Here is a 14,921-nt window from a genome sequence, read left to right as displayed (position 1 = left end):
GCTGCACCAGAGATATTCTGCTTTTAGACCAGGCTGCTCAAGACAAGGAACTGGGTTTCTGCGTGATTTACAAAAACACATTTATTGGAGTGGATTAAATGAGTTATTCTGTTTCTACAATTCATTCTTAAAAAACAAAGTACTTACCAATTTTAATACTGTTTTCAAATAGACCTGGGACCAGTGTGAAAAGAAAATCAAGGAGTTGAAAAGCAGGCTGCAAGTTTTAAAGGCACAAAGTAGAGATCCTCTTCCAGAACTTCATGAGGACCTCCACAGAGAAAAAGAGCTGATTAAGGTATTGAAAGCCGTGAAGGGGTGTTCAAGATAATCACTTACTGCTTTTGAGAGAAGTTGAAGTGTTTGTTTGCCTTTCTATTCTGTGTTGAAACTGTTTCCATGTTCAGTCAGAAAACATTTTGCCTATCTTCTGTCAAAAAAAAAAAAAATCCTTGTTTCCAAAGCAATTGGAATGGATGCTCTTTGAGATCCATGTGTGAATATGAGAAAGACTTGCAGAAATCCTTCTTAGGAATTGGGGGAGGAGAGTTCTCCAGGTCCTCTTTATTTCTCTCCTCTGTAATATAACATGTGCCCTTTGAGATTACACTGAAACCTGTTCCCTTAACGAATGACCTTGTGTTTGAAAAGAGAGTAAAGTATTACTATAGAATTTATTTTTTTAGAAGCCAAGCGGTTGGACTTTTTGCTCAACTATAACATTTTTATAAAACCTTCCAAACTATATTCTGCCTAGTTGATACAACACTAGCAATTATTCCTGGGTATTTTAGGCCTTTGCTGAAGATTATTGCAGAAGAATGGATAGGAGTTTGGACCGGTAAAATTCACAGGTCAGGGACAGCTCACCTGTCTTCCTATCTGCAGGTTTGATGTTTAAAAAACATCCAGAGTCAAATGGAATGATCTTTTATCTTGATCAGGAATCAAATTGAAAAAATTAGGAAGAAATGAGTATTCTTATCCTTCAAGCTATGCTGGAAGTTAGTATGCTTCAGTCTGCATCTTTTTTCTTCTTTGTAAAAATATTCCAACATGCAAAAAATTTCCAACATAACAAATAATATGACAAACTGCCATGAAACTCTCACCCAGCTGAAAAAATAAAACATTTCAAATACAGTTGACACGCCCTACATAATCCTCAATGTGCTTCCCCTCCCCAGAGGGACCCACAACCCTAAACGAAGTGTTTTATCATTCACGTGCACTTCTTTATAGTTTTCCTACATGCGCGTGTAGCTCTCAGTGAAGTAGAGAAGTATTACTTTTGTTTTTCAACTTTATATAAGCAGCACCATTACTCCGTACTAAAGTCATACAGATACATTCCTACATTTTCAAGTTTTGTTTTGTACATTTACATCCTTATTCATTTAAGAATTGATTTTTGCATATGTTTTGAGGTAAAGATCCAATTTTTAATTTACTCATAATGGAAAATCACATGGATGACCATTGTACTGCTGCCCATTCTCCAGTGTCAAATATCAAGTTGCCATATATGTGGGATTTTTTTCTTGGGGCTCTATTCTGTTGATTTGCTTACCTCAGCCTTTATATCAAATTATCTTGATTACTGAGCTTTTTTTAAAATAACAAATCCTCATTTCAGGCATGATGTGTACTCCTACTTTGTTCTCTCACATGCGTATGGATGTCCTTGGGTCTTTGATCTTCCACATTTAGAGGCAGTTTGTCAAACTAGGAGAAGTCCTGATAAGAGTTTTAGTGGAATAGTATCAAATTTATAGATACATTTTTTTGTATCTTTTTGATACTGAATACTCCTGTTCCTGCAGATGGCATGTTTCTCTCCTTTTAGTCATGTTCAATAATGATGTATAATTTTCTTTATGTAGTACTATACATCTTTTGTTAGATTTCTTTCTTGGCATGTTATTTTTGACACTGTTGAAAATACTTTTTCTAATTATATTTTCTTTTCATCACCGGTGCCTAGAAATAATAATTTTTGGTTGATATTATATTCAGTCATCTTGCGAAAATCTTTTGTTAATTCCAATAATTTTCATAATCTTTTAGGTGTCTATGTAGACAGTCACCATCTGTGAAAAATGACTCTTCTTTTGTTTCTTCTTTTCTTTCTATATTGTTTTTTCCTGTTCTTTCTATACTGGTCAGTACCTCCAGAACATTTTTTAGTATAATTGATAGGTGGCTCCTTCATGTCATTCCTGATTTTAAAGAGATTCTGACATTTTACCACTAAATATGGTATTTGCTGATGATGGCTTTATTAGGTTAAGAAAATTTGTACCTATCCCTAATTTTCAACATTTTTATGATCTCTACATCTTTAGTAGATCTAGATGTCAGGGACAGTGGAGAAAATTTGGAATCATACTCTCAGTTGACACATAGAGTTTCCTTCCATAAAGTCTAGAAACCAGTGCAGAGTGTGAACTGTAAACTCCTAAGAAGGCATAGTATTTCCCAAGTGTCACACTCTTCAGCTTCCACAGCCTCAGTGTTCTATCTCTCAGTGAAAAAATCAGGAAGAGAGACCAAGAGCATTGAGTTCATTGATCCCATGACCATATTCCAAAAAGAACTTAAGTAACCCGAATCCTGTCTAGGAGAGTGTTTATCACCCCTGAGTCACTTGGGAGAGATACACCAACCATTTGACCATCTGAGCTTTACTCTCCTCCTCAGAAGATGACATTCTCATTACATCTAAGTTGACATATGGACTAGCACTTCATTACATACTAGCTTTTCACTGTTAACAAAATTGGTCTAGTGGACATCTGTGTTTATAAGACCTGTCAAATGATTGAGCTCGGGGGACAGTTTTATTTTTAAAATAATTTTTCAGTTAGTAATATTGTCACATGGTTCAAAATCCAGAAGGTGCAAAAGGCATACATGAAAATTCTTTCTCCATTGGTTCCTCTCCACCAGAGCAGTCAGTGTTACCAGTTTGTTTTTGTGTGTGTTTTTTAATCTAATTGTTTTATTCCAAGCCAGCAATTTTTCTAGCATCCTTCAAAGAAGGGTCTTTTCTTTTTTCACCACTGATTTATGAGTCCTTCTTTAGCATGTATTAAATTCTAATTCAGGCAGTCAACAAATATTTTTTAAAGATTTATTTATTTTGGGGGGAGAGGTAGAGGGAGAGGCTCTTAAGCAGACTCAGCGCTGAGGGTGGAGCCCAATGTGGGGCTCGATCCCCAGACCCTGAGATCATGACCTGAGCTGAAACCAAGAGCCAGTCGCTCAACCGACTGAGCCACCCGGGGGCCCCAGTGTTACCCATTTGTTGTGTATTCTTCCAAAGATAGTCTGTGCATATACAGGCCAGTATTTATATAGCTACACATTTATTTTTTGGTCCTGTTTTTACCCAAATGGTAAGGTGAAAAATGGGACTTGACAACCCACCCCGGTAACTGAGGGCACAGGCAGAGGTTTTAATGCCACCATGCTGTGTCCGAGTCCAGTCAAGGACTGTGCAGCTTCACTTCACGTGGTCAAACAACTGATGAGTCTGAGAAAGCTCCTCTGAGGAATTACCTTTGTGTCTGAGATCTGAAAGCGTAAGTAGGAATTAACTAAAATATATTTGTGGAAGCATCAGGGTGAAATAAAGAAATACAAATTTAAATAATAACTAATCATCATATATTTCAAAGCTGTCTAAACATATATATCCATATATATATAAAACATATATCTATATAGATGTAGATATAGATATAGATATAAAACTCCGGAAAGTATGTGGAGATAGTCATTCCTCTTAAAATGTAATTTGGCAATATTTATTAAGAATTATAAAAATGTCCATATTCGGGACGCCTGGGTGGCCCATGCAGTTAAATGTCTGCCTTTGGCTCAGGTCATGTGGGATCAAGTCCCACATGGGGCTCCTTGCTCAGCAGGGAGCCTACTTCTCCCTCTGCCTGCCGCACCCCCTGCTTGTGCTTGCTTGCTGTGTCTCTCTTCCTCTGTCTCTCTGACAAATAAATAAAATCTTTAAAAAAAAAAAAGTCCATATTCAAAAGTTCTACACCTGTTATATTTATCCTTTCAGTCATAGGAAGAAACCAAGTATCCAAACCAAATCAATTTAAACCCGGCTATGGAAAACAGAAACAGGCCTCCCTACTGTGCAGGCAGCTGAGCCTACACTGGTGAGCAGGGCCTTGGACAGGCTGAGCTTCCCTGCCACCAGACCGGGGAATGCTGCATGAAACTCGGCTGTCTTGGGAGTCTCTAATTTTAAGTCAGTGAGTGGCTCCCCTCCACCTGTGAGTCGTCCCCTTTATATTCTGTAGCCAGTGAAAGTGTTCCACACAGAATCTGCTCTCATCCACTCTACTAGAATCATGAGGGTAAAACTAGGTAACAAGAGTATAAAGTGGGGGATGCCTGGGTGGCTTAGTCGGTTAAGCGGCTGCCTTCGGTTCCGGCCATGATCCCAGGGTCCTGGGATCAAGTCCCACATCAGGCTCCTTCCTCAGCGGGGAGCCTGCTTCTCCCTCTGCCTGCCACTCTCCCTGCTTGTGCTCTCTCTCTCTCACAAATAAATAAATAAAATCTTTAAAAATTAAAAAAAAGTATAAAGTGATGATTTTTCTTCTGATAAAGGTATCTCTGAATCTCCATGCAACCTTGAAAGAGAATTCTCTGGGCCATTTTACTGAGTGGAAATTTTTGTCAGCAAGTTACATGATCATGTCAGTGTAGCTTTTAGAACTCTGAAAACCAGTCAGAATTAACACACTTTTATTGTTGCCACCCCGAAGAGTCTTCTTTCTGTCTCAATAGGCAGGTATGAACGGAGATCCTTAAAATGTGCCAAAGAATGAAGAACTGTGAGCACAGTAAGAATCTGGAAGACTTTTGAGTACTCGTTCCAGCACTTTCCTGTTGTAAAAGCAATTTTCTCAAGTCCTAGAAATCAGAAAGTTTAAATCTGACACATTTTAAATAACAATGGTTTCCATGACCAGAGAGATTTTCTGCTAACCAAGTTCTGCCAGTTATTAGGGAAGAATTTATTTTTTTCTTCCGTTATACTCATTCTTTTTGAAACTTAACCAAAATAATCCCCTTTGAACAGAAGCTGTTGTTAGGATTGCCACAGTAGCAACAATGCTTAGGGGGGTTTTGTTTGTTTGTTTGTTTTAAGATGGAAAATCACACCTTATACAACATTTCTTTAACACAGTTTCAATTAAAAGTGGGGGCGGATAGGGCTCTGGGGTGTCTCAGTCGTTAGGCCTCTGCCTTTGGCTCAGGTCATGGCCCCAGGGTCCTGGGATCGAGCTCCGCATCGGGCTCGCCACTTAGTGGGAAGCCTGCCTCTCCCTCTCCCACTCCCCCCTGCTTGTGTTCCCTCTCTTGCTGTGTCTTTCTCTGTCAAGTAAATAAATAAAAATTTTTTTTAAAAAGTGTGTGTGTGTGTGTGAGATTGTTGCTAGACTCCAAAAATAATTTCTTCTCAATATAGGTAAAGACCTACATGTTTTTAAAACAGAACTAATTATGTAAAATGAACTACCTGAGGAAATGAAAATAAAGGTGGAAAAGTTTTCTTTTGAGAAAAAGGTGGTGAAGAACGAGCAGCGGCTGCCCTGGGCTGTTTCTCGTTCGTAAGGTCCTGTCCCGCCTCCCCTTCCCCCCGCCCCTCCCCCAGAGTCCAATCAAAGGATTAGCCTACAGGTTTGGAAACAACAGCAGCTTGAGTTGGAGTGATTCCACCCCCCCCCCGCCCTTGTGTTTAAATGCAGGAATTAGAGAAGTCTTTGGGCAACTGGACTCAGAACTTGAAAGAACTTCACACAATGAAGACCGACTTAACCCAGCACATTCTTGTGGAGGACGTGATGGTTTTGGAAGAGCAAACAGAGCATTTGCACAGACAATGGGAGGATCTCTGCTTAAGAGTAAGTCAGTTAACTGCAGGGCATGGCTGTTCTGGAGTTTATTGAAATGTCTCTGGAGGCCAGACAAAGTAGAAAGGGGCTTAATTTCATTGAACCGGAGGCCCTTTGCAGTTGGAGCCCGGGCTTGCTGCTGTCCCTTTAGAAGGCAGCACCATGGGGTAACAGATCTGACCCTTTGTTTCTCCAGGGCTCAGTGCTGGTACTTTGTACACTTTTAATGAGCTTTTTAAAAACTCACCTTAAATAGGGGCGGGGGGGGAATTGCGATTTTGAGCAGCTGTGAGCACTCAGCTCTCTGTTGTGTAGATGACAAGTTCCCATCGGGATATCAGAATCAGCACTTCAGCAGAGAGGTCTCCTCTGGCCTTAGGGCAGTATCTCTCTGGGCCCAACAAACAGCAGGCGTCAGTGCCCCGCAACAGGGTGTTTTATCTGAGAACTCTGTTCTCGAGCAATCCGATGTTTCTTTCAAGTAGCTGGCTTTTTTCCCAAAACTCTAAAAGAAAGGATCAACAGCTCCACTTAGTATCTCAGTGGATCCCTTCTACTTATTAAAAATGAGATCGTGGTTATAGTCCAATACAGTACATGTTTGTGACAGGAGGGAACCAAAAGGTTCAAATAGATCTTTGTTTCAAGAACATAGAATTTTAAGAAAAATGAATTCCTTAATCTCATTTTTGTGAATTAAGAGAGATTTAAAAGTTGACTTTTTTTAACACTTTTGGGTGCATTTTAATAAAGTAAAATCATTTTTCCTTCTTGGTTTTAGTATTTAATATTCATAATGAACTGTAATTTTAAATGTCCTCTTAGAATTTTTATTCATATTTTATGTAAAAGAAAATATTTAGGCTATGTGAAAAGTATCCTAGAACGAAGGCAGAAGCGGAGACTGGGGCCCAGATGTTCCTAATTGTTACCATTAGGAAACCAATCAGAATGACGCTGTGCAAAATGCCAGGATTTTCAAAAGCTAAGATAAATAGATGCCCTGAGGAATGGAAACACAAAACTTGTTTTTTTAGGGCTAGTTCTGAACACATTTGGCTGGGTGGATGTACAAGCCTTAGGTATTTTTGCCTTACTCTGAAAAGATCACTTTGTTTCCTTGTCCAGAGCAGGAAAGCCTAGGGGAGTTGCACCTTAGTTTCCCCATCTGTAAAGTAGGGGGTTAAAACTTTATCAAAACTCTTTTAACTCTAAGATTTTAAAGATTTTTAAGAGCTGAGAATAATTTTGTCCATTTAGAAAGGCTGATTTGCATTCTTTAAATTTATATTTAAGTTGTCAATTTGAACCTTTTAAGGAGGGAAGAGCCTTTGTGGAAGCCAGCTTAGGGGTTGCTGATGCATAACGGGGTATTGGGTATTTGGGATCAGCCTGCTTACTACAGACTAGTATTTGGTTCCATTTCCATAGTTTCCATCTAAAGCCATAGTGCATAATGGGAAGATAGATTAAATGAGTGATATGCATTTGTTTTTTATTTTATTTTGCTTTATTTTTGAAATCTACCACTAAAATATTGAAATAACTTCAATTTTGTAGTCCATTTGCATTACAAATGTTAGATTTATGTTGTGATCTAGATTACAGTTTTTAAGTTAAATAGGCAGGACATTGGTCTTAAATAGGAATAAGGACTTGAAGGGTGCCTGGGTGGCTCAGTTGTTATGCGTCTGCCTTCAGCTCAGGTCATGATCTCAGGGTCCTGGGATCGAGCCCCACATCAGGCTCCCCGCTCAGCGGGAAGCCTGCTTCTCCCTCTTCCACTCCCCCTGCTTGTGTTCTCTCTCTCCCTGTGTCTCTGTCAAATAAATAAATAAAATCTTTAAAAAAAAAAGGACTTGATCATGTTTAAACAAAAAGATTTGGGTCATAAAACTGTAAATGAGCATGTAGCAAGCCATCAGTAAATGTATGTTGAAAGAACAAAGATCAGAAGAAATTTGGGTGATGTTTAATGTATTTCACCTTCCCTGTTTCTAATTTTTAATATAACCTGGTAATAATAGATATACATTGGATAAAACTGAATTCTTTCGGTCAGTTACACTTCAGACACAATCTTTATTTTGTTGCTTTTTATGGCACTTATCCAAAGGTGTAACTATTGATGTTGAACCCTAGGTAACTATTTACCTAATACCGTAGGTATTAGGTAAATAGTGATTTAAGTCTGTAGGGTTATTGATGAAAATGAATGAAATTCATAGTCTTTTTAATGGGGGGGAAGGAATAGGAAATGCTTTCCTACCTGCCTGTATTCAGCTGCCCAACACATTTTCATTTCCAGGTGGCTATACGCAAACAGGAGATTGAGGACAGACTCAATTCATGGATTGTGTTCAATGAAAAAAATAAAGAGTTGTGCACATGGCTGGTGCAGATGGAAAACAAAGTTCTACAGACAGCAGATATTAGTATTGAAGAAATGATTGAGAAGTTACAGAAGGTAAGCAGGAGTACCCCAATGGTTGCACTTAAAGACTACCACGGAATTCCCCGCTCTCGCTCACGGGCTCAAAGTGGCATAATGTTATAGATCGATTTCTAATAACATTGCAGAAATATGAGGAGCCTTTCTCACTTTCTTTATTCCTTTTCAGAGAAAAGCTGGTAAGTGAGGATTCCAGAGAGATGGGAAGTGTGGGACCATTCCGGGGGGGGGGGGGCGCACGTTGCTTGCTGTGCTTTCTCTCGGGTGGTCTGCCCAGAGCAGGGGCTCTCGTCAGCTTAAGCATCAGTTCACACCTCCAGCAACTTAACGGCTTCCGGTGGCTACTGTGAAGGAGCTCTCCTCGCCAAAGGGGAGGGGCCGGCAGCAACTGGGTTTATAAATCTGAAATGGCCACCAGGTGCCACAGGGAAGGGCAAAAAGAGCATTTGGGGCGCCTGCATGGATCAGTCGATTGAGCATCTGCCTTCGGCTCAGAGAGCATGATCCCAGTGTTCTGGGATCGGGCCCTGCGTTGGGCTCCCTGCCAAGCAGGGGAGTCCACTTCTCCCTCTCCCTCTCCCCCTGCTCATGTGCTCTCTCTTGCTCTCTCTCTCTCTCAAATAAATAAGTAAAATCTTAAAAGGGGGGGGTGCGTTCTTGGTGCAGTCATCCAAAATGGCACTTAGTGATGATACAGGTTAATTTAGTTATACTCTGTTGTCCTCGGTGACCCAAGTAGGTTAGATTAGAACAAATCTGGGAGGGGAAACCAGGGCTACTGGATTAAGAAAGTAACTACTGGGGGCACCTGGGTAGCATTTGACTCTTGATCTCAGCTCAGCTCTTGATCTCAGGGCATGGAGCCTACTTAAAAAAAAAAAAGTAACTGCTGCCTTACACATTACACATGTGCCAAGTGGGCGTTGTTTGACTCGTTAGCTCCTCACTGACGAGTTGCATTAATGGGTGTGAAGTTTTTGATTTTTTTTTTTTTTTTTTAATTTCAAGAGGCAGCTGTATGCTTGTGACTGACGAAGAAATGACTTTTCAGTAGTAACTGAGGCTTTGTATTTTGGTGCCTTTGTCAGGACTGCATAGAAGAAATAAACTTGTTCAGTGAAAACAAGTTACAGTTAAAGCAGATGGGTGACCAGTTGATGGAGGCCAGCAACAAGGCAAGAGCAGCTGAGATCGAGGACAAGCTCCACAGAGTCAGTGACCACTGGCAGCACCTTTTTGACGTCATTGGATCGAGGTGAGAAATGGCCTATGAGTTACTCTTATTCCCCAGGTACAGTGGTTACTACACAATACTGAATTCGATCCACAGTATTAATATAGATCTAGAAACTGAGCTCAAGCTCTCAAAACTGAGCTCAGTCTTGCTCAAAGGCAGTCCAGCAGTTTTATAAGCTTAGAAAGGCAAAATTTGGTAAAAAAATGAGTGGAAATTCTTATTTCAACATTTTAGGAAGATTATAGTATATCACGCTTTAGTATTTTTTTTTCTTTAGCTTAAAATTTCACATGAAGCTAGGTTTAAATGAGAGTTGGAAATTTAGAGAAGAGATCCTTGAGGAGGTACTATTTAGAGGTTTTAGCTCTGCTTTAGGATTTGCATGTCCCCCAAATGAAATCCTGCCTGCCTGTTCCTGCTTGTATGTGGCAAATGCAAGTAGGTCAGGACACGGGCCTGATTTCTAGATGCTAGTCCCCGACTGCCTGCCCCCACTGCAGGGGTTTGGCACACTCGAGGCAGGGGTCCTCCACAAGTGTGTGCTCAGCATGCCAGGCCCCGCTGGGCATCTGGTCCTAAGATGTGGACTTAAGAGACATGTCTGTGGCCACAAATCAAAGCTAAATTCTCTAGTGCAGTCTTATCAGAAATAAGACTGGTAATTTTATCTCCCCTCACAAATTAATGAAGATGATGCCCCCCAAAGCGTTTAAGGGCCTTTTGTCTTCAAATTCTCTCTCCAAAGACAGACCCCAACCAAAGCGTTTTTCACGTGCAACCTGACATATGAAAAAATGGTCACTCAGCTCTGGGACCACCCATGCAGCTTTGTGTTTATACCGGCTGAGTGAGTCTTTCACATAACAGTGTGTTTAGGTGTTTTGAACACACATATAAAGCAGAATATACAGGAGAACCTGTAAGGAGAATGAAGAATTAGGGAGGAATGAAAATAAGATACCCTTAATAATTTGGCATTTATTTCCTTGACCTCATTGTTACTGTAAACTATAAGTGAACCTGGTTCAATCAGCAAGGGCGCCAGGTTAAGTGCTATGAGAATTTACAGACAGGAAGTAAGATGAGTCAATTACATTAATGGGAGCAGCTATAAAGCCAACTGGTTTGAGAGCTCAGCGCTCGTCTTTCTGGAGTGGGGGTGGGGATTAGGAAGAGCCTTACAGAAGAGGGGTGTTACCAGATGGTCCTGAGTAAGAGGTTGGGATCCTTGAACATTACTGGTGGCAGATTGTTGTGAGCAAAAAGGTACAGAGATGGGGCACCTGGGTGGCTCAAGTCGGTTAAGTGTCTGCCTTCAGCTCAGGTCATGATCCCAGGGTCCTGGGATCAGACCCCTCCCCCTCCCTCTGCCCCTCCCCCTGCTCATGCTCTCATGTTCTCTCTCAAATAAATAAGTAAAATCTTTTTTAAAAAAAGTACAGAGATAGAGCAGCATGGAAGTCTTTCAGGAAATGACAAGAAGCTCCACTGGTTCAAATATAGGAGATGAAGCTAGAGAGGTAGGTTTAAGCTAAAGCTTAAAAGACCTTCAATCTCAACTGAAGACTTGGCCTCTTAAATAAAGTCTGAGTCATTCATGGTTCTTTAGCAGTCGAAGGCCTGCTGAAGACGAATATTAGGGTGATTTGGCTGGCAGTGTAGGCTGGGCTGAATTTGACTTTGTGCCAGTTGAAAAAGAAAATCTGTAGAAATCCATGGCAGTAACCCAAATAAGGATTAAGAGCACAGGTTTTGAGCATGTCCTGACTTCTCACTTACTTATGGTAGAAACTTGAGTAGTATCTAATCTTTCTAAGCCTCAGTTTCCAAATCTGCAAAAAGTGTCTAACAGCACTGCTTACATCAGAGGCTGCTGTGAGGCTGGATGGCGGGTGTCTCACGTGCGGCACAGGATCAGTGTGTGGAAGCCAGCATTTACTGAGTGGCTATTATCACTGTTTTTCCCTAGTAAGACTCGAAGACAAAGTACCATGTTTGTTGAATGGGAGAGGATTTCCTCAATTGTGTCTAATACTGAGCAGTCTTTCCTCCATGAGACCAGTGTCTTCAACCTTCTTATTTCCAGTGCTTAGAACAGTGCCTCAGATACCTGTTGAAATGAACATTCCAGTGCATAAGAATGTGATCATTTCTGTTGGGTAAATTGTGTCTAGTATGTCTTTGTTGACATTGTCTTTAAGTCCTAAGTCGTCTTGGGCACCTGGTGATTGAGGGTATGATGACATCAGACCTGTTTATGGATCATTCAGGAGCAGGGTCTAGATTATGCTTCCTGAAGACTAGAGTGACAGTCTATTCTTAATCATTCATGCTTTGGTTCTATAACTCTGGAGTTTAATAGGCTCTTTCCTTTCCTCCCTTCTCTCTGGCTGCCTGTCTTCAGCCAATTCCTTGGTGGGAAAGAGATAAAACAGCAAGTGAAATTTCATTAGTCTTCTTGGAAGGAGCAATTGGCAAAGTAAGGAGTTGAAATAATGGCAAATATATTGGCTACCAGCTGTATTCTTGACCGTGTGCTTAAAAAGTATGATTTCACTTAATCTTGTTTGTAATTCTGAAAGGTAGATACCATTATCCCATTTTATAGATACAGAAACTGAGACACTGAAGATAAGTAACTTGCCCGTAGTTACATAGCCAGCATGTGAGGCCACCAGGATTTCAACCCATAGTTGTGTTGCTTCCCTGCTACCCCAGACTCTTCTGGTTTGTAATGAGGAGAGCAAATGAGAGTCTAATCCCTTCAAAACTGAAGGACTGGGAACAGAGTAACTTATCTTAAAGCAAAGACCAGGTGAGACAGATGGCTGAGAGCCTAAGAAACTCCAAGTTGAGTTTCCCCTTCAGGTGAATTTGTGGATTGAGGCAGCAAGCTGGGACCTGCCATAAATCAGGCTCATGTAGAATTAGCTCCTTGTCTCATCTCTGACACTGATTTCCTGCTGGGCCTACACAAAGGCATCATCACTGGGGAAGGGGGTTAGGGGCCCAGGCTGCAGAATTTAGATTTGAGCAGTGCCAAGCAGAACCTATAGTCCTGCAGGATGCACGGGCCATTAGCCCACAGAATTCTGGACACCATTTAACCTTTTCTCTCTTGCTCACCGTATTCTGCTGCTTCACTCCTATAGCAGGGGCAACATTTCATAAGTAAGATTTGGAGGGAGACCCTACATAGGTACCCAGCCTCATGACTTCAGGATTTTTTAACTACAGACATTTAACTTCAAAGTTTAGAATGGTGTTTAAAAGTCTATGATCTCAGTAAGTCAGGTTTAATTCACTGGGAAAAAAAAATTTTTTTAAGGCCTGTTGTTTTGGGTATGTTCTCAGCAAAATAGAGGTAAATTTCAAAAGACGGTAAAACCATTTCAAGTAGTAGGCTTCCCTATGGGATGGATAGGGGAGGAAATTGGTGTTGTTTTGGAAGTCAGGTTACTTGTATAAATCTTTCATTCTTGCAACAATCCTGCAAGGTCAGTATCCTCTATTTTACCGAGAGGCACACTGCGGGTCAGAGAGGGTAAATAACTGACCCCAGGGCAGAGGCGATTCTGCACAGGGTGGGGATGAAACTAGGGTCTGTCTGTCATGCCGCACCATGCATCAAAAGAGCACTGGGCTCCTTTGAGATCTGGCCTTTTAGAGGTAGTTTGTTAGAATTTTTCTAAAATGTAGATCTCTGTGTGGAATTTATTGTCTCCTCCAGAGTAGTGGTTCTCAAACTTAAACATGCATCAGAATCCCTAGAGGGCTCATGAAAACCTGGGCTACTGGACCCCACCGTCAGAGCTTCTGATTCTGCAGGTCTGGGTGGGGCCAAGAATGAGCATTTCTCACAAGTGCCCAGGTATTGCCAGCAGTGCTGGTCAGGGGGACAGAGAGCTAGAGTGAGCAGCAGGGCAAAGTGACACGGTGCTGCACCAAAAGTCAGAGCCCCTGGACCTGCCACCTACTATGAACAAGTCTTGTGACCTCTGTGAGCCCCGATCTCCTTGTTGATAAACTATGCACCAGAGCCTGGCAGAGAAAGCTCAGGACAGCGATGGGTCTGTCCATCCACATCCACTGTCAACCTCTGGTGCAGTTCAGTGTGGTTATATGGTAATAGAGGAGGAGAAAGCAAGCTCAGACCCAAACCACTGTTCTTTCTCTCCTTGTAAAGTGTTCTTCAGCTTCTATAAAATTGTTAAAGCAGAGAACCCGAGGGCTACATCTCCCAAAATAACCAACTCCTCAGAGAAGGGAGCAGGGGAGCCTAAGTCAGTCTTAATGCTGATTCCTCACATAAGGTTACATAGGCCCTGTTGTAGACATCAAAATTCACAGAACTGGCTCTCCATCAGAATTGCTGCAGGAGCTTTTAGCAGTCCTTGTGGGCCCTTGGGCAGCTTCTTATACTTGTAACATCTGAACTCTTTTTTTTTCTTTTTAAGAGTTTATTTATTTGACAGGGAGAGAGAGACTGCGAGAGAGGGAATACAAGCAGGGGGAGAGGGAGAGGGAGAAGCAGGCTTCCCATGGAGCAGGGAGCCCCATGCGGGGCTCGATCCCAGGACCCTGGGATCATGACCTGAGCCGAAGGCAGACGCCCAACGACTGAGCCACCCAGGCGCCCCAGAACATCTAAACTCTTATAAAACATGCTATTCGTGGACACCTGGGTGGCTCAGTTCGTTAAGTGGCTACCTTCGGCTCAGGTCATGATCTCAGGGTCCTGGGATCGAGCCCCACGTTGGGCTCCCTGCTCAGTGGGAGGCCTGCTTCTCCCATTCCTCTGCCTGCCACTCTCCCTGCTTGTGCTCTTTCTCTCTCTCTCTCTGTCAAATAAGTAAATAAAATATTAAAAAAAAAAACATGTTATTTAATCAACAGAAAGGCCATTTGTTTTTTTTGAGGGGGTTATTTGGTTTTTTGGAGGGTTTTTTTTTTTTTTAAGATTTTATTTATTTTTATTTTTTTTTAAGATTTTATTTATTTATTTGACAGAGAGAGACACAGTGAGAGAGGGAACACAAGCAGGGGGAGTGGGAGAGGGAGAAGCAGGCTTCCCGCGGAGCAGGGAGCCCAATGCGGGGCTCGATCCCAGGACCCTGGGATCATGACCTGAGCCGAAGGCAGACGCTTAACGACTGAGCCACCCAGGTGCCCCGATTTTATTTATTTTTAGAGAGTGAGTTGGGGGAGAAACAGGGAGAGGGATAAGCAGACTCCACACTGAGTGCAGAGCCCGACTCAGGGCTCGATCCCACAACCCTGAGATCATGACCTGAGCCAAAAC

General features: G+C 41.7%; 1 protein-coding gene across 1 annotated transcript in view; it reads left to right on the top strand.

Annotated features, from left to right (window-relative positions):
- SYNE2 (spectrin repeat containing nuclear envelope protein 2) overlaps positions 1-14,921 on the top strand; it is a 261,213-nt gene that overhangs the window by 212,731 nt on the left and 33,561 nt on the right. The window contains exons 95-98 of the mRNA XM_028101704.2: positions 173-298; positions 5,784-5,939; positions 8,239-8,397; positions 9,471-9,637. Coding sequence (XP_027957505.2) covers positions 173-298; positions 5,784-5,939; positions 8,239-8,397; positions 9,471-9,637 — 608 coding nt within the window. The remainder of the gene's footprint in view (positions 1-172; positions 299-5,783; positions 5,940-8,238; positions 8,398-9,470; positions 9,638-14,921) is intronic.

Source organism: Eumetopias jubatus, unplaced genomic scaffold (genome assembly GCF_037043125.1).
Source record: "Eumetopias jubatus isolate StellerSeaLion01/CBP00866 unplaced genomic scaffold, mEumJub1_p1.0 scaffold_7, whole genome shotgun sequence".
Lineage (NCBI taxonomy): Eukaryota > Metazoa > Chordata > Mammalia > Carnivora > Otariidae > Eumetopias > Eumetopias jubatus.
The sequence above is the reverse complement of the archived record's forward strand: the minus strand, read 5'-3'. Positions and strand labels throughout refer to the sequence as shown.